Source organism: Actinia tenebrosa, unplaced genomic scaffold, assembly GCF_029948245.1.
Source record: "Actinia tenebrosa isolate PJP-AT-01 unplaced genomic scaffold, QUT_ActTen_1.0 PGA_scaffold5__44_contigs__length_20552954, whole genome shotgun sequence".
Taxonomy (NCBI): domain Eukaryota; kingdom Metazoa; phylum Cnidaria; class Anthozoa; order Actiniaria; family Actiniidae; genus Actinia; species Actinia tenebrosa.
The window spans coordinates 9,807,795-9,825,639 of NW_028292582.1; the positions used below are offsets into that span (position 1 = coordinate 9,807,795).

At 37.6% G+C, this 17,845-nt stretch overlaps 3 protein-coding genes across 5 annotated transcripts; 2 read left to right on the forward strand and 1 right to left on the reverse strand.

Annotated features, from left to right (window-relative positions):
* Nucleotides 1–14: 14 nt before the first annotated feature.
* LOC116308400 (mitochondrial pyruvate carrier 1) lies at nucleotides 15–4,144 on the reverse strand. Of its 2 annotated transcripts, XM_031718809.2 has the most exons (6): nucleotides 4,060–4,144; nucleotides 3,980–3,983; nucleotides 3,821–3,836; nucleotides 2,728–2,808; nucleotides 1,649–1,781; nucleotides 15–1,429 (listed from the first exon to the last, which is right to left on the reverse strand). In XM_031718809.2, exons 1-6 carry the CDS (start codon nucleotides 4,128–4,130, stop codon nucleotides 1,375–1,377), a joined length of 360 nt encoding a protein of 119 aa, XP_031574669.2. In that variant the 5' UTR covers nucleotides 4,131–4,144; the 3' UTR covers nucleotides 15–1,374. The 2 variants fall into 2 exon arrangements, with proteins under 2 accessions (XP_031574669.2, XP_088894361.1); XM_089038235.1 differs by lacking the exon at nucleotides 3,980–3,983 and having other exon boundaries at nucleotides 4,060–4,129.
* Nucleotides 4,145–4,426: 282 nt separating this feature from the next.
* Nucleotides 4,427–12,169, forward strand: LOC116308401 (solute carrier family 15 member 2). 2 transcript variants are annotated; one of them, XM_031718812.2, is made up of 8 exons: nucleotides 4,427–4,529; nucleotides 4,854–5,291; nucleotides 6,360–6,637; nucleotides 7,066–7,256; nucleotides 7,756–7,942; nucleotides 8,721–8,914; nucleotides 9,749–10,424; nucleotides 11,215–12,169. In XM_031718812.2, exons 2-8 carry the CDS (start codon nucleotides 4,927–4,929, stop codon nucleotides 11,502–11,504), a joined length of 2,181 nt encoding a protein of 726 aa, XP_031574672.1. In that variant the 5' UTR covers nucleotides 4,427–4,529; nucleotides 4,854–4,926; the 3' UTR covers nucleotides 11,505–12,169. The 2 variants fall into 2 exon arrangements, with proteins under 2 accessions (XP_031574672.1, XP_031574670.1); XM_031718810.2 differs by lacking the exon at nucleotides 4,427–4,529 and having other exon boundaries at nucleotides 4,545–5,291.
* A 595-nt stretch (nucleotides 12,170–12,764) lies between these two features.
* On the forward strand, nucleotides 12,765–16,564 carry LOC116308398 (uncharacterized). The gene is made up of 3 exons (XM_031718807.2): nucleotides 12,765–13,193; nucleotides 14,569–14,686; nucleotides 15,571–16,564. The coding sequence occupies exons 1-3, from the start codon at nucleotides 12,858–12,860 to the stop codon at nucleotides 16,020–16,022; spliced, it is 906 nt and encodes a 301-aa protein (XP_031574667.1). The 5' UTR covers nucleotides 12,765–12,857; the 3' UTR covers nucleotides 16,023–16,564.
* The last annotated feature ends 1,281 nt before the right edge of the window (nucleotides 16,565–17,845 follow it).

Here is a 17,845-nt window from a genome sequence, read left to right on the forward strand (position 1 = left end):
ATATGACCCAACGGTTGTTTCCTGTGAATTCTTTAAAATGTTTATTTCCAATATATCAGCTTATACTTTTAAAATTATAATAAATATCACAATATTCAAGGTTTGCATCAGAATACATCTCAAAAAATTTAAAGCTCATTTAAAAAAACTTGAATAGCTCTTTACCTTAGGTGTAATGCTTTCCCATTTCAGACCATGTGTCATTCCCTGAAGTATCATTTCTTTGTTTAATGGTTTTGCGTGAATATAGATACAACTAATACAAAGAATCTTATTCTCAAGGGAATAACATGAGGTCTGAAATGGGAAACGATAAAAGCTAAAGTAGATTCACTATTTAAATAATAACGATTAAACTATTGGAATAATGTTTTCCTCTTTCAAAAGACGGAGAGCCTACATATAGTAGCACTCTCTTGATGTGATATATTCAGAAAATCTATGGCATTTTCTTGAAATTCTATCTATCATTACATTAACTGTTTGCTTATACGTGAGCTCTACCTTCAAAAGACATGTTGATTTTTGCAGATATCATTTTTAACTTCTTTTTAACACAAATTAAACTTTCAAGCATCTGTCAAGTGTTTGTCTATCATCTAAAATCTAAAATAAATTATATTACATGCAAAGGACATTGATCTAAAAGGGTGACAGTCTTAGACCTGCAAGTTACATTAAATTTCTTAACTTATCTTTGTTTTATCTAGCCAGAAAGAAGCTAAAGCACAAACATCATTTTAATAAAACAGTCAAACAAATGATAAGAATAACACACACACTCTTAAGAATACACCACTGTAGAAAGCAATTCAAAAATTTAAAAATTGTCTTCTAAAAAAAAGTTTTTTCTCATTATTCCCTTGTGAATAAAATTAATTTACTCTTATGAAATTTGTTTTCTTTTGTAATGAAATCAAAAATAAATAAATTGAAAATTGATGTGAAAAGAAGAATTTGACATCAAACATTGAAAGTAAAGCATTGTGGCTGTGCCAAAAACCAAATTTCAGTGTGCAGAATATGGAAAACCGCAGTAAAAGAGTATATAGAAATGGCTAAAAATAGGACATTTGCATGATGGCATCATTTGACTCCCACTACCCAGATGCTTTGCAAAATTTCTTTCTTATTTGAATTTGGTTTTCCTCGTGAGAATAGTAAGACAATTTGTACTAATTAAATGAACAAAAGAAAGTGTGCAAGGGAGTCTGGTAGTAGAGGTCAATGACACCATCATGTAAACCTCCTATTCCAAGTCTTGAAGCAGAAGAATGGAGTAAATGCAGTTTGTGTCATACCAGTCTTCCTTGTATGGTCTACATGTAGGTTGACTGGAAGCACAATATTTGGGTTATAAACTTCTTTAGGTTCTCAGCTTGAATCAGTTATTTCAACAGCTGTGTGCTCCTTGCCTCCATCAATATACCTACAGAAAACGAGCATTAAACTCCTACAAAGACTTTTCTATTTAGTAGGGTGTAGGTGTTCAGTAGGCTGTTGGTAGGTGTTCAGTAGGGTGTTGGTAGGTTGTCAGTAGGGTGTTGGTAGGTGGTCAGTAGGGTATTGATAGGTTGTCAGTAGGGTGTTGGTTGTCAGTTATCAGTAGGGTGTGGATAAAGCAATAATAAGCTGTCATCAGTCTTACCTAAATTTCACTAGTCTACCAAGCTGACCTAGTTGGCATACTTCATTAGAAAAATGACAGGCAAACAAAAGCATGTTCCTGGGATGCACCTTCCAGGCAAACCTCATGAATAACATAGAATATATACACAACGCTGTAAGAGAATAGCATAAACACCATAAGTATTAAGTGAAAATATTCATAGAATCACAGTAGTCCCTTTTCTCATTAAGACACTGCTGCACTACTACTTCTAACAACTGCAAAGAATTGACCTCATTTACTGTGGTTTTCCATCTTTTGCAAAATCAGACATTCCAACAGTTCGTTGTGAAATTGGTTTTTAACTGCTGCCAGTCAAGAACATGTGTGCTGATATATACAAGATACTGATTATTTTTGATTGACAGCAATGAAAAACTAAATTTGAGCATGCAGCTCGCCACTACCGAGTTCAAGTAAGAGCAAATCATTCACTAAAAATAACTGTTATGTAAAGAACGTACAACTTGAACAATACCAATCTTTTGAAGTTCTACAAACTGTGAATAGCTGACTTATAAATGAGGCTAAGCCTCTACAAATAAGTATGTCGTCTTCAAAGACAGCCCCGGGATTCACTGCCAAACAGGGTATGGTTTTCAGAGATTCTACAGGGTATATAAAATCACGCTCGCTTTGGAACAGGGTATATGAAATCACGCTCTCTCCTCTCTGGAACAGGGCTTTCAGTGATCTTGCTCTGGAACAGGGTATGATTTTTACTCTGGAACAGGGTCAGAGTTCAGAGGGCTCAGCGGCACATCCCTACCCTAAACGGGCAAGAGTACCCCCCCCCCCCCCCCAGGAAGACAGCAGTATACATGGAATGCAAAACTGGCCATAGACTACAGAGTCCTTTCTGCTACTGAAAGCTCTAATTTTATTCAACCCACAGCTGCATTGAAAATACAGCCAATCAGAATACAGAAAAGTCGTTATTTATTTTGTACTATCCTACTGTTTCTTCCCATGATGCATTGTGGCCTGTGTATCTATTTTTATCTGACAGCACTTCGTCATATATGTATACTTGTTTACTGCTTTTCATCTCCACTAACCAGATGTCATTTTGCCGCTAATGTATTCAGGATCTTTCTTCATATCAGCCAGCGCAGCCAGGGGTAGTCCCCAATTGGCCACTGCAAAAGAACAATTGTTTTTGATGGATAATTAAGGACTTGCAGATCAGTTATATGTGCCGATGCAATAAATTTTGGTTATGAGATTATTCATGTTTTTTAATGAGCTTATAATCTGGGATTTATATCCAAAAGCAAAAAGATTTTCACATAAAGAGGAAATGTTTCTATCTTTCCTTTTTTAACTTTCCCAACCAATTTTTTATGTTTCATCTTCAATGCTGGGGGAAAAGGTATTTAGAAAATTTGAATCTATTTTGAAAAAAACTGATGGTATGTACAAAGCCATCATCAGAAAATGATGATGATGATAACAACTTTATTTAAAGAGGGTAAAAATACAAGAATACAGTTACAAACTGATAAACTAGTGGCCCTAATGAGCGACAAGAATTGGAATTTGTCCAAAATGTTCTCCGCCTTTCTCGTCATTTTGACTGAGCCTAAACAAACATACAATCACAGTTCAAGATGGTTCAGCATGAATGAGCCATTATAAATGTTTGATACCTATATTTATACCTATATCCCCAAAAAGATTTTTTTTTTTCAGGATCAGAATTTTAGAAAAAGCTAATTTTTGATGTGTAAAGCAACCATTTAATTAATAAAATCATTAAAATCAAATACTGATGAAAAACAAAGCCATGTAAAGGACGTTGTGCTTTTTCATAAATTATGCACTTCAATGGATTTATATAATTTCAAACAAATTGAATTAATACGCTTAACATATAAACTGAACTCTGTCTTCATATTTCAACTCTTTTGCTAATAAACTTAACACTGTGAGAAATTATACCATTACAGTAAAGCTAAGAGATTATTTTACGTGTCATAATGACCAAAGAAATATTGTTTTCGAGTCTTTTTGCTGTAGTGTTGTAAATTTTTAAAATAATTGAATATGCTATATTTATATAAAGTTATTGTTTTGTTGTTGAGATATGCATACTTGAAATCATCAAAACGCCTGAAAAATGATTTTAAAAAATGGAAACTTCTTACTAACCTGGCCCCCAAAAGTGCTAAAAATCCAAAACATATTCAAAAGAAAAAGAAAAATTAGTAAACATTATTTGAAATAAGAATGATTCAAAATCAAAATACGATGAAAGTCTTCGAGAATTGACGACGTGGATAAAGAAATCTTGAATTCACATCATCTTACCGTACTGAAAATGAACCAAAAACACGCGTGAGAACATAAAAAGGTAGTAGATATATTATTTTATGATATGGAAGTCTTACCTGCATAGATATTCGCGAAATTCCTTGCTTTTTACGTGGTCTAAACCACGTCTCAAAAGTCTTGCCGCCATTTTCACGTATATTGTGAAACTCCAGACGAAATTTGACCAGGAAGGGGAGGAATGGTAGGTTTTTTTAACTTGGGAGGGTAGTGTAAGGGGTTACTTGCTTCTTTAATTTTGCATCCATTTTCATTTCTTTAAAATTTCTAAATAAGTATTATGAACATTTTAGACCTAAAATATTACAATTTAATCAAAAAAACTTTTTTAGCATGATCTTTTAAAATCGCGTGATAAAGCTCTTTCCTGTCTACGCACAAAAAATTCGGTTGGTATTCCTGTGTTTTTAGGTTGACGGTTGGTACGGAAAAACTACTTCCGGGTCCAAAACGAAAAGCAGTTTTATGAGGATTTTTCTTACTTTTTCTTTGTGACAGTTTTTGCTGGCAAAAGTCTTAGTTGTTTCAGGTAAAGGTTAAATCATTGAGAACACTTTTCGCTTTATTTTAGCGGTTTTTTGTGAGCGATTAGACCCGGAAATACGTCACAAATTTAAGAAAGCTCTCATGATTCCCGGGCCATTAGTAACTGGTACTCCTCGCAATGTTTATTCGCACGCGAGAATATTATTTTTTAAGGTCGTTTTTACCAAAAATATATCGATTATATTTGCTCAAAAGCCTTGGTGATCTAAGCCATTCCTTCAAGTGAAAGATTTTCCGGGTCTACAAATCCTGAAACAGCTTCAAGCCTCACATTCTAATGCACTCCAAAACATTGGTTGTTTTTCAGAGCTTCTTCTAAGTCCATAACTCACACATATACGCTCTAAGATCCGTTAAAATTGAGCATAACAGGTTTTAGGATGGATATCAGTCGTTCTGGAGAAGCAAACACAAGTGATGGCTCAGATATTTTTGTGTCTCCATCAATGCCACAAGTAGAAGTTCAAAATCCTCCTAAACTTAGTGGAAAAGCTTGGGGAAGGATCAGAAAGTTCGTTCTCTGCAAAACACGTTTTCCAAGAAGTATATATTTTATAGTTGGCAATGAATTTTGCGAACGCTTTTCTTACTATGGGATGAAAGCGATCTTGTTCATGTATCTTACGAGGGTACTGAAATTTTCCAATAATACTGGAACGGCTGTGTTTCATACGTTTTCGATGTTATGTTATTTTACCCCATTGTTTGGAGCCATGTTGGCTGACGGATGGATTGGAAAGTACAGGTGAGTGGGTCATTTATATACGTCAATGTAAGTCCCGTTGGGGGAGGGGGGAAGGTTTGTAAGGCAAGGGGCGGGGATTTGGGAAAAATGATAAGAAAATTCAAATGTCCCTGGTTGCAGATCAGATTGCACTATAATCCCATGAATTGTCAACCCAGGGACACATGTTTGCTCTTAAATCCCCACCTCTTGCCCAATACCCCCCTCCCTCCCCCCCTGGGGTCTAACATTGATAAGCGCATTTGCTTGGGCAAAATGTTTTCCACCACAGACCATGTGTTATTCCTTTGAGAATAAGATTCTTCATTTTCCATTTGTATCTATATTCATGTGTCTTCTCATCCACAACCATTAAATGAAGAAATGATATTCAAGGGAAGGACATGTGGTCTGGAATGGAAAAACATTACGTCGAGCTAAAAAGTTCTAATTAGTGTCAGTATTTCAGCCTGGGGAGGGGAATCCCCTATATTCACTATACTGGTACATGCCGCCAAACAGGGTATGGTTTCAGTGATTCTACTCTGGAACAGGGTATATAAAATCATGCTCGCTCTGGGACAGGGTATATGAAATCACGCTCTCTCCTCTCTGGAACAGGGTATCCATTTTCAAATACCAGAACAGGTTATGATTTTCAGCAATCTTGCTCCCTGGAACAGGGTATGAATTTCAGCGATTTTACTCTGGAATAGAGTCAGGGTTCAGTGGGCTCAGCAGCACATCCCTACCCTAAACGGGCAAGGGTACTCCCCCCCCCCCCCCCCCCCCAGAAGACAGCGGGTATTTGAGTCATCTTGGACTGGGTGTTGTATGTGAATTTATGGTTTTTTCCCCAGGTTCTCAACTCCTAAATTAAAATAATTTGTCTATTCGTAACCTTATCAAGTGGGTTTGGCTTTCTGTTAGGCTTTCTTTCCACCATAGATATAATTAGATTTTTGTTTCGATCTAAGTTTTTGGCTAAAGGGATATGTCCAAGCAAAGAATTAAGTATTTTTTATGTAGGTGTAGTATTATATTGAAAAAAACCCTTGTAATGTAATTTATGTTTCATACTCCCTTTAGAACCATCCTGTATGTTTCCCTCATTTACGCGCTGGGTAACCTAGTGGTTTCTATGACAGCACTCCCCCCACTCGGAATGGGCGAAGCAGCAGGGCCTATGATTGGTCTACTCCTTATTGCCATAGGAACTGGTGGAATAAAGCCATGTGTTTCAGCATTTGGAGGCGATCAGTTCCCCTCGGATCAAGAACATCTGTTGCAGAGCTTTTTCTCTGTGTTCTACTTTGCAATCAATGCTGGGAGTCTGTCATCTATGCTTTTGACTCCTGTTTTAAGAGGTAGAATTATGCATTAATAAATAAATAAACAAATTATTAAATTAGTATTTCACGATTAGATAAATACAGCAAATATGATTTATTAGCAGAGGGGGGGCTGTTTTAAAATTAGGTGTGCGATGTTTTCTTTTTCTTGACTCCCCCCCCCCCCCCCCACCCCACCTCCCTTACATAAATTTGTAAAGCACATTTTTTTTCAGCTTCCCCCCACACAGCAGTTTTATAGATACAATCCAACATACACACACATTTTTAGTTGCATAAAATAATATTATAGGGCCTTCTATTTTTTCTCCGTACATAATAATTTATTGGTGACCCACTTCTTATTTGCTCCAGGCCCACTATTACATCCCCTGAAAAGTAAATATATTGTACCAGTATACCTATATTTTCCTTTAATGAACATGTTCTCTATCAAATTTCAGGAGATGTTCAGTGTTTCAGAGATGATTGCTATTCTTTAGCGTTTGGCATTCCAGCTTTACTCATGTTACTTGCTATCGCACTATTCTGGGCTGGTCGTCATGGATACAAGAGAAGACCTCCTAGTGGTAACATAGTGTGGCTGGTTGTCAAGGCAACATGCTATGCTTTGAAAAAGAAAATCTCTATTAAGGTATCAGATTTTAGTGGGGGGAGGGGGTGGATTGGGTGTTCGTCCAATTTTGTTTATTCCTTGTATGATTACAGAACATTAACTTGAACTCCACTCAGATCTATTACCATTATAAATTCCTTCCTCTTATGTTCTTTCCCTTCATTCTTTATTTCTTTTCTTCCTTCCTTGCATCCATCATTCCTTCTTTTTTTTCCTTCCTTCCTTCCTTCCTTCCTTCCTTCCTTCCTTCCTTCCTTCCTTCCTTCCTTCCTTTCTTCCTTCCTTCCTTCCTTCCTTCCTTTCTTTCTTTCTTTCTTCCTTCCTTCACATTTTCATGTCTTAATAACAATACTCATCCACATAATACTGTACTTTTATTTTTTTCCTTCCTCCCGTCCTTCCTTAGGGAGTTAATACCAAGCCACTCCTTCCTTCCTTCCTTCCTTTCTCCCTCCCTCCCTCCCTTCCTTCCTTTCCTTCTTCATGTCTTTATAATAAAGTACCACACTTCAAACAGGGAGTAAACACCAAGCCACACTGGATGGACTTGGCAGATGATAAATATGATATCCAACTGATTGACGATATCAAAGCAATGTACCGTGTTTTGTTCATGTTTCTCCCTCTGCCAGTCTTTTGGACATTGTTTGACCAACAGGGGTCCCGTTGGGTTCAACAAGCCCTACAAATGGATGGAGACATAGGTAAGCTCATTCATACTATACTTCAGCTTTGAGTGGTCTGTCTTTTGCTTAGGGTTTTGGCTTCAATTTTGTGTAGAAATATTCATAAAAATCTTACTCTCACGGAAATAACACATGGTCTAACAATGGGAAAAATTAGGAATAAAGTAAAAAAGATGTATATCTCCTTTTTAATTGCCCTATTTCACTATGACGTCACATCAAAACAATCTTCAACAATCTATTGTTTAAATGCAAAGGATCTTGGTCGTCGAAGGGGGTCAAATCAATGCAAATTCACCGAAATTGTTCTAAAACCCGTATCAATCCACGAAGAGAAGTAGAATAGCCAGTAAACGCTCAGAATATTTTTTAGTACATATTAACACAAATTATATCTGAAAACCAGGCCATTTTAGATTAAACTGTTTCGCTAGGAGCAAATTTTGTTGAATTTTCTATTGGTTTTGGCGATTCTATCCCCCACATAAACAAGCAGTGACGTCATAGTGAATTAGGGCAATTAGGGGGCCTGATTCAGAGGGAGGGGGAGGGGGGAGGGGGGGCTATAGCTGGTTCTCGCCCTCTGGAAGTGAAAACCTAAAAAGTCAGATTGCGGTACTTAATTCTCTTTACATGTTTGCTAAACAACATTCCAACAGTCTTGTCTCTGCCGGGGGAGGGACTATTCACTGTGAACCACGGTCATCTAAATCAATTGGAAATCGCCGAATCCCTATTTTCATTATATTTGACTTTGCCTCTAAAGTGGTCTAATTTGAGCATCTTTTCTTTGCAGGGGTTCTTGGAACGATCAAGCCAGATCAGATGCAAGCCCTCAACGCCGTCTTCATTATTTTACTGATCCCAGTCTTTGAGGGTATTATTTATCCATTAGTAAAAAAACCACGTCCGCTTAAGCGAATGGCCATCGGAATGATGCTAGGAGCTCTAGCTTTTGTTATCGCTGGTCTTGTACAGCTAAAAATCCAAGTATGGTTGGTTTATTTGGGATATTGGAAATATTAGATATGTTTATGATATTGGGATCCCCGTGCTATTTCGGTAGCATGAAAATATACGATTTCCGAGATGCGCGGGCGCTTTCATAATATCGCAGGCGCAGACACGAAAAGAGGAATTTTTTTTCGGGCAGAAAAAGAGTTATAAGCGATTTTGTACAACTCTAAAAAAAAAAAAAGATTTTGCCAGCTATATTTTTTCAATAAATTCATAATCCTGCTTCTAAATTTAAAAGAATTTCATAGTATTCCTTTATTACAACTGTGACAAGATGTTAATAAGATGTTGCCCGAAAATGCCTCAATTTTCTAATCTGGGCACACCTGACAATCTAACAGCGCTTGCATATCGGAAATCGTCTATTGATATATAGCTTTATTATTTAATCTTGCAAAGAACGTGCATAATACGCGAAAAGATCATGCCTGATATGAGACCGTATCAGCACTGCTCATCTGCTTGCGATCTGGTACGATAGAGTTTAGAGGGAGTTTTAGCATTTCTTTGCAGAATTAAATGATAAACAACTTACCAGTCAGCTATTCATCTGATACAGCTGCGCATTTTACTCTTCCCTTGTATTAAGGCTCTCGTAAAGGCTTGACAAAATACTCCATGACTCGTAAAACTACACACAGCCGTACCAGATGCTAAGCCGACTGATAACCTCTATATATTTCAGGAATTTACTCATGAGAATTTCGATCCATTGTTTTGCCTCTCAATTTTAGCTGCTCTATTGCTGTATATCCAATTTTATCTTGTCTCTAAAATATTTCATTTCATATTTTTATCTATCATTAGGCTTCTGAAATGGTCATCACACCTCCCCCCTCGGGATTCGCTGATGTTTACTTGGTTAACACTGCAAGCTGCAATGTTCTTGCCTCGATCCAAAATCGTAGCATAGGCGTAAAACCTTTGGGAAAATCAACCAAGCTCCGTCTAAACTTGAAGAAAAATATTACTCTTGGGGTCAAAATGACTTGCAATAAAGGTCTTCAAAGAAACTTTACATTCAAAGTCAACGAAGGGCGATTTTATGATATCTTATTCGGTTACCATGACAACGAACTAATTGGCCACCTAGTGGAACAAGACTTCACATCACCACCACCCCCTGGGGAATCTGAAATTTGTGCAGTTTCGATAGCTTCCGGCGATACTTTCTACTCTCTGCAACTCGATGGTCAAACGAGGATGTCAAATATAACTGCGATGGGTAACCTTAAATGTACCACAGTCCCTGCTAAGAAATACAAGCTTAGCATAAAGAACCAGGATTCGAAAATAGCTAGTAATAATGAAGTTATTTTACAAAATGGTGGAACTAAAGTTGCGGTTTTGAAAGATTCTGGTGGAAATGGGACGCGAGATGTTTTTATTTATGAAGAATTTGATCCGCAAAGTATCTCGATGTTGTGGCAAATACCTCAGTACTTCGTCATCACTAGTGGAGAAATAATGTTTTCTATAACAGGTAGGGAAACGTAGAGTGGGATTCCTGTGTATTATATAACCGGGAGGGACTAGGAGACGGTGAAAATGTTTTTTAATTTGTCTTTGGGCCTAGACAAGATGTCCACTAATATTTTGGTAACCTCCACTCTGTCATTGGTCTACTTGACGATTAGACCCGCGGCCCGAATGGCCTGCAGCCCAAATGGTCTGAGTCAATAGCCCGTGAGGTCGAAGACGTAATGGGCTTATTAGAGAGTTTTAGATTGACTTTTTTTCTCCCCGCAAACGGCAAACGTGATCACGTTTTCATCGTTTTCCTGTATTTTACTTTACCTTTTACAAACCTTCTCACCAAGCGCAAATACTCTTTTGTTTTTCTACTACTTGGACTTTTTTGCGATTCTTTTTCAGTAATTTAAAAGAATTTTTTACTGGTCAACTGACGTTTCACGTTTGCCGTGAACGTAAATCCAAAACTCTCTATTGGCTCGTAGACAATGAGGTCGAGAAGACTAATTGTTTAAGTATAAACCTATCAATAGGTCAAATAAATGAATACAAACAATGTTGTAATTAGGTTGAAATAATTTATTTTTGTGATATTTTGGTTTTTAAAACCGCTACTTTTCGTTGTTAGTCAGTGGTCCAACACTAATAAACCACTAGTGGCTCAGCCAATCAGAGCGTAGAATTTGTGATAGACCATTAGTAGGTTTATACTAAAAGTCAATAGACCATGGTCGGTCTTCGGCTATTGAATCCTAAACCATTCGGGCTGCAGGTCTAATTATTAAATATACATTTTTCAGGCCTCGAATTTGCTTATTCTCAAGCACCGGCGTCCATGAAGTCTTGCCTCCAGGCTGCCTGGTTGATTACAGTTGCCATTGGCAACCTGATCGTCGTCATGGAAGCGGAATCCCGCATCATTGACACCCTTTCAACCGAGTTTTTCTTTTTCGCCGCCATGTTGGGTGTGGTCATGGTCGCGTTTTCGGTCATGTCTTTGTTTTATAAATACGTTGAAAAGACAGAAGATGAAACCGTTGGCGATGACACTGAAGGAATTATAGACATGGATGAACTGAAGACGACTTAATAGAAGGATGGTAGCTAGGAAGGAAGTGTATTTGATCTGAAGATCAAACGATTGATGAAGAGGATTTGATCTCTTCAATTTTAGTGTTGAGTCTTTTACGTCCGCCTTATAGACCAAATTCAAAACTCGCACCGATGTGAGGCTTACGTTGTGAACAAAGGGATCTTGCGTGACTCAAAGTAATCTGGCGTGATTCAAAAGTCACGAATCACGCCAGATTCCTTTGTTCACAACTTAAGCCTCACATCGGTGCGAGTTTTGAATTTGGTCTATACAGGGTTATTTAGTGAAGACAGACGGGGCCTACGGTTTGAAGTCCTTGTCCAAGAAGACTTGAAAGTCTAACCATTTGTAGATGTAGTATTAAAGGCAGCACCTTCTCAGTTTTTAAGACCCTGGGTGTTGGTCAGGCTGTGTCTTGAACCGATACCAACGATTGGACAGCTGTTCTGTTACTGCTGGTGATGTGCACGATGATAACTTTCTCACCGGTTTGAAACCAAAAACAAAGAAAATGTCGCATGGCCGGATTATCAAGATATCAATATATCCAAAAAAAAACTCTCCCATTAGGTTTTGTTTCCTATTAGTTCTATGTTTCTGAAATGTTCTGGATTTCATAAAAAAATTCTGCTTTTTAAAAATAAAATTTCTTCGACTTTGAAGCTGATAAATAATTAGTAAAAACAAAAAAAGTAGAAGACGGTTTTTTTAGGATTGAAAAAATCGATAAAGACGAAACTAGTTTTCGTAAAGAATATTGAATTTTAATGCGTAAAGGATTATTTTAAAGGTTTAGAACCTCGTATCATGAAAGGAACTAAATCTTTTGGAATCCAAGCAAAGAAAATATTAGTAAAAAAAATTCAAAAATGTTTTCAAAAAAATCTAGCAATGCTGATATCGGCATTTACTAAAAGTAAAAATCAGTTTATTCAAAAATCCTAAAAATCCCATTCAGTAGAAAGAGTTCCTATGGTTATCATGGGAACCGTTTTCTATGCATGAGAGAAAAACGTTTTTTTTTTTAAATTGGAGAATTTTTTAATTTTTAAATTAAAATTGTTCCAGGGGTATCGGCCCACATACTTTCCCGTAAAACTTAAATCCAAACATTCACATTAACGTACTTTTTATTAATGATAACAATATTGATTGAACATAAACATTTTAAAATTTAAAACAAAGTCTATCAAAAATACGACCTATATTTGATTGGCTTTAAAAAGTGATGAGCTTTTGCTCTGATTTGTTTCGGGTGAGATTTTTGCTAATGCTGTGTTGGTTGTCGCGTTGCTTTTCGCTTCTACGTTACTAACGACACCGAGAAGGAAAGAAAATAAGGATTTCAATATGGTCTGCGAAAGTTTCAAAGTCAAAGTTAGTCTTTTACTGCAAAGTTTTCTTATTTTCAATAATTTCAAACACGTCCAATTCCATGAATCTGGCTTCATCAAATTGCCGTTCTTCAAATTCGATGGTGACATCATTCAAGCCATTGCAGTGCCGAATGTTTTTCACTGTTGTTGGAGATGTGATCGTCTACCAGCTTGCTTATCATTGAACATAGCTGACCGGCCGGACGAAGATGGTTTGTATGAATGTCAGCTCCTAACAACATGCACGGCGAACAAATATTCTGGATTGATAAAAACCTCCAAAGACTATCATCACTATACTCGATTGACGGTATGTATGCCCGGCTATAACATCGCAGCATTTTATCTGAGCATGTAACAACCTCTGTGCTGATCTAAGTGAGGGCACGGATAACTCACAGATCGAACCCTGAAACTACCTCTGGGATGATCTAAGTCAGGGCATGGCTAACTCACAGATGGAACCCTGAAACTACCTCTGGGATGATCTAAGTCAGGGCATGGCTAACTCACAGATCGAACCCTGAAACAACCTCTGGGCTGATCTAAGTCAGGGCATGCATGGCTAACTCACAGATCGAACCCTGAAACAACCTCTGGGCTGATCTAAGTCAGGGCACGGCTAACTTCCATATTGGACTCCGAAACATCCCCAGAATCGATCGAAGTCAGGTTACTTGCGTCAATATCTCAAAGATTTTCAAATTGGAATTTAGCTTGGGTTTCAATAATGAGGGACGGCAATGAGAACTGCACTTAAAACTGCATTACAAAATTTGTGTTGAAAGTAATAAATGACTGTGGGGATAGAAAATTCGAGAGTTTGCACCGCACCAGCAGGAAGTTCAGCTTACTCGGCACTCAGAATCAGTTTGCTTGTTTTGTGAGATTTCAGGTCTGTAGACCAGATGGCTTTTAACGTCATGCAGTGTGTGTTATAACCGATATATTTTCGAAACAAATGATTATATTTCATTTAAAAAGACTCTTAACGTACTTGGGTGAGAGATACATTCATCTCACCTCTCACCCGTAAAGCGACACCGGTTTTGATTCCCGCTCTCCTGCGGTGCCGTATACAGCTATTTCAAAAAAGGTTGAAGGGGCGAACGGCGATAGGTAATAAGTGATATGAGATATAGGTATTCTAAGATGCAAGAATAGCTGGAATGGCATGGTCTAGAACATGGACTGGACTGGACCCGAGAAAACATGGAACGAACGTAGAAAACATGCACCGTGGTAGAAGATATGGACGTCTTGGAGTTAGACGCATCTGGATATCTTATCTGTATGTCACATTATTGAAACTAATAGCGGCTGCGCAGGAGACTAAGGCTGCGTTCATAATGTATTATCTCATTTACGATGAAAGGATTTGCCCAGTGTGTAAGTCGGGAGTAGAAAACGAAAAACACTTTCTAGTTTGGTGTCCACTATATGACTCATGTACTATTAAGTATAAGGTGCCAAATAAAATTGTATTGTATTGTATTGTATTGTATAATGTATGGCTGGGAGGGCAAGTGAAATCTTTAAATGACAATAAAATCTTAACCCCCCCCCCCCCCCCTTCAAGTCCCCCAAAAATAACTATTTCAGTTATGAACGCAGCCACTCCTTGAGCCACTTTTTAATTCCACAATTATTATATTCTCATTATAATTACTGTCTTAATATTCTAGGAAGTATGTATGGACAACAAGTGTCTGAATGGAGGAACGTGTGAAGCCGTCGAATACGGTGACTTCCAGTGCCGTTGCCCGGAAGGATTCAAGGGAAAACTATGCGCGGTCAAGACATGTACGTGTGAATATTAATCAAATAAATAACCATTTAATAATGATTTAATAGTAAAATAGTTTATCAAGGAAAAACGAGGCTGCCGCGAAAACAACATCTACACGCAGTTTAAACATATGTTAAGGATATTACACAGTGGCGCGAAGATATGACAGTTGATATTTCACGAGTTGGCGTAGCGAACGAGTGAAATATTTTTCATCACAAGAAGATAAACTTCAAGTCAACGTGTAATTTTCTTTTCATTATATAGACACATTTACAAACAAAAAATTGTCGAAAACATTGGAAAAGACATCATAGATATCTTCACTACTGAGGATATGGAAAATATGTCACTGAGGTCCCGGATGTAGTTCGTATGAAAAATACAAGTGGTGTATTTGCCATTGAAAACGTAACACTAGTGTCTATATAATAAAGGATTATCATATACCAAGTATAAAAGTCCATTTTCTCTCTCTTCTGATTGGCCAAAAAGGTACAACGTGATGGCCATAAACTTGCATTGTTTCCAAGCAACCGTTCTGAGCAGTCAACATCATATCTCCGTATTTTAGTCACGTGGCGGTCCATTATTTTGCGATATTAGGCAGCAACCTATTGGACTGCTAATATACTTGTGGTCTTTTTATTGAAAAAAATATTTGTTCAATATAATAAAACACCTATTGGATTTATCCTCGTCCATTATGCTAGAGATATTTAAGTCTCGACTTCAATATTCTACCATATTGGATACTCATCCTGAAACCTTCGTGCGTGACAAGCGAAGCATATCTCGGAGATGGGCTTATTGCAATAATATTTTCCTCCAATAACAATACCGGAAGTGGTTTCACCGGTAATGTGTATTGTAATATATGATTTTCTCATCTTGATAGATAAATGGCACAAGACTAACACTAGTCCCGTCTGTTTTGGAGCAAAAACCTCATCATTTGGCCGTTTTTACATCAACCAAAGTGGATCAGTTAAAGGAATCAAGCTTGTATATGTAAAAGGGTACGTGGCCGCTGGTAACAGAATAGATGCACGAAGCAAATGGGGTTCTGGTAATGATAAACAGCTCTACACCATCATAACCAACAGCAGCAACCAGAGGATCCTTCCCCAAGATGAATTCATAACCAATTATAACATACTATCCTACCTTTTGCCCTACTCCAATTATAATTCCGAAGAGCTTATTTTTAAGAACTTTACAAGCCCTATGGTGGTAACCGCTGGTCAAGAGTATCGCATTTGGTACGGAGAAGACTTGACCAACTATGGTGAATATGATAATGAAGGAACGACATGTGCTGAAGTGTATGTGCTTGCATTGTTTGACTAGTAAAGTAGAAAACTAGATGAAGGAGTTCATGACGGACGTGGCTAACAAGAATATGGAGGCTTTGTACCATCACGTGATGGCAGCCATGACAGGAAGCTGGAACCATATATTGGATCTGGTCTAATCTGGTTTCAGGCAAAATAATTCATTTGATTTATCCATTGGTAGCACAAGCTTGGTTGTGGTGTCATGTTATAAGGAAACTGTATGGGGATTCTTCAAAAATTTCAATGCTTGCATTGTTTGACTAGTAAAATAGAAAACTAGATGAAGGAGTTCATGACGGACGTGGCTAACAAGAATATGGAGGCTTTGTACCATCACGTGATGGCAGCCATGACAGGAAGCTGGAACCATATATTGGATCTGGTCTAATCTGGTTTCAGGCAAAATAATTCATTTGATTTATCCATTGGTAGCACAAGCTTGGTTGTGGTGTCATGTTATAAGGAAACTGTATGGGGATTCTTCAAAAATTTCAATGAAAATCCAGCATTGACCCGAGAAATAAAGCCTCGAAATTTCACCTGGTCATTGAGAAATAGCACTTCTTTCGCTCTGTAAATTCAAAAGATAACCACACAGAGCGAAAGAAGCGCTATTTCTCAATGATCAGGTAAAATTTCGAGGCTGTATGGGGATTCTTCAAAAATTTAAATGAAATCATCAGGTAAAATGTCGAGGCTTTATTTCACGTTTCAATGATTTTCATTGAAATTTTTGAAGAATCCCCATACATTTCCTAATAACATGACACCACAGAAACCAAGCTTGGGCTACCTGTGGTTTACCACTCTTTTTATTGTTGCTACGCGCTGATCGAGACAACAGTTTCGACAGGGAAATTGGGCAATAAACTTCCGTCAATCAAATAAATTGGTCAGTACCTTTATATTATTCTCTGATTGGCGGCAGTGTATTGCCCTATTTCCTTGTTGCGACTGTTGTCTCGATCAGCGCGTAGCAGTGAAACGAGTGTTAAAAAATAACTTCAAGCCCAGTGGAAAAAGTAAGGCTTCTGTCGTTGCTGCCATCACGTCATATGACTTGCATACCCTAACACCGTTATAAGGCCCATATGGGTAAATATATAGTTTCTTTCACAGTTCCATGCGCTATCTTGAAAGGTAGCCATGCCTTTGCATCGAAGAAATACAAAAGGTGAGCTTGCAGTTATTCACATGCTTCAATGCAAATTAAGGCATGACCCTTCAAGATGGCGCAGGGAACTGTGGAAGGGACCATTGCAAACTGATGAAGATCTTTGATGAATCGACCGACACGTCCGAACAAACACATCAATAATACAGTTTAAACCAAATGCAAAAGCATAAAACGACTGCTAGTGAATGTTTTTAGGCCCTGGCTAAACGAGGAAACATGTTTCCATGTTTCCTCGATGTTTCCCAGTTTAGCCACATTGCCTGCGTGCAACAAATTTTGCTTCCAAGACTCAAAAAATATTTTAATTTTCTGTGCAGCAGAAGCATTTCATGTTTCCAAGACGCATGGAAACATGTTTTATCACTTAGCCAGGGCCTTAATAAACTGCCTGGCCTCGGAAACATAATAACATAATAACGAAATAATGATCAAGCATTGCCGCGGCCTGAGAAAATAGGTAATACAATTATAATAGCATGGTATTTCTTTATAGCAAGAAGTTTAGAAGCTAGTAAGATGTGTTATAGATGGAGTACTCGAAATCAATTAAAGAGCCTATCGAGCCTCCAGGATCTTTTCTTGATTTCAAAGCCCTTATAGAATAAATAAGAATATGGCCTTACTTTCGTTTTGATGTCTCTTTTCGTTGCGCAGATATG

Excerpts from the sequence above, each read along its gene's own strand:
- LOC116308400 (XM_031718809.2), bottom strand. The coding sequence starts at position 4,130 with ATGGCGGCAAGACTTTTGAGACGTGGTTTAGACCACGTAAAAAGCAAG. Across the intron at positions 1,782-2,727 it reads TAGCGGCAAAATGACATCTG|CGTTGTGTATATATTCTATG; the intron begins GTTAGTGGAGAT and ends ATTCTCTTACAG. Across the intron at positions 1,430-1,648 it reads GGTAGACTAGTGAAATTTAG|GTATATTGATGGAGGCAAGG; the intron begins GTAAGACTGATG and ends CGTTTTCTGTAG.
- LOC116308401 (XM_031718812.2), top strand. The coding sequence starts at position 4,927 with ATGGATATCAGTCGTTCTGGAGAAGCAAACACAAGTGATGGCTCAGAT. Across the intron at positions 7,257-7,755 it reads AAAAGAAAATCTCTATTAAG|GGAGTAAACACCAAGCCACA; the intron begins GTATCAGATTTT and ends CACTTCAAACAG. Across the intron at positions 7,943-8,720 it reads ACAAATGGATGGAGACATAG|GGGTTCTTGGAACGATCAAG; the intron begins GTAAGCTCATTC and ends TTTTCTTTGCAG.
- LOC116308398 (XM_031718807.2), top strand. The coding sequence starts at position 12,858 with ATGGTCTGCGAAAGTTTCAAAGTCAAAGTTAGTCTTTTACTGCAAAGT. Across the intron at positions 13,194-14,568 it reads ATCACTATACTCGATTGACG|GAAGTATGTATGGACAACAA; the intron begins GTATGTATGCCC and ends TTAATATTCTAG. Across the intron at positions 14,687-15,570 it reads ACTATGCGCGGTCAAGACAT|ATAAATGGCACAAGACTAAC; the intron begins GTACGTGTGAAT and ends TCATCTTGATAG.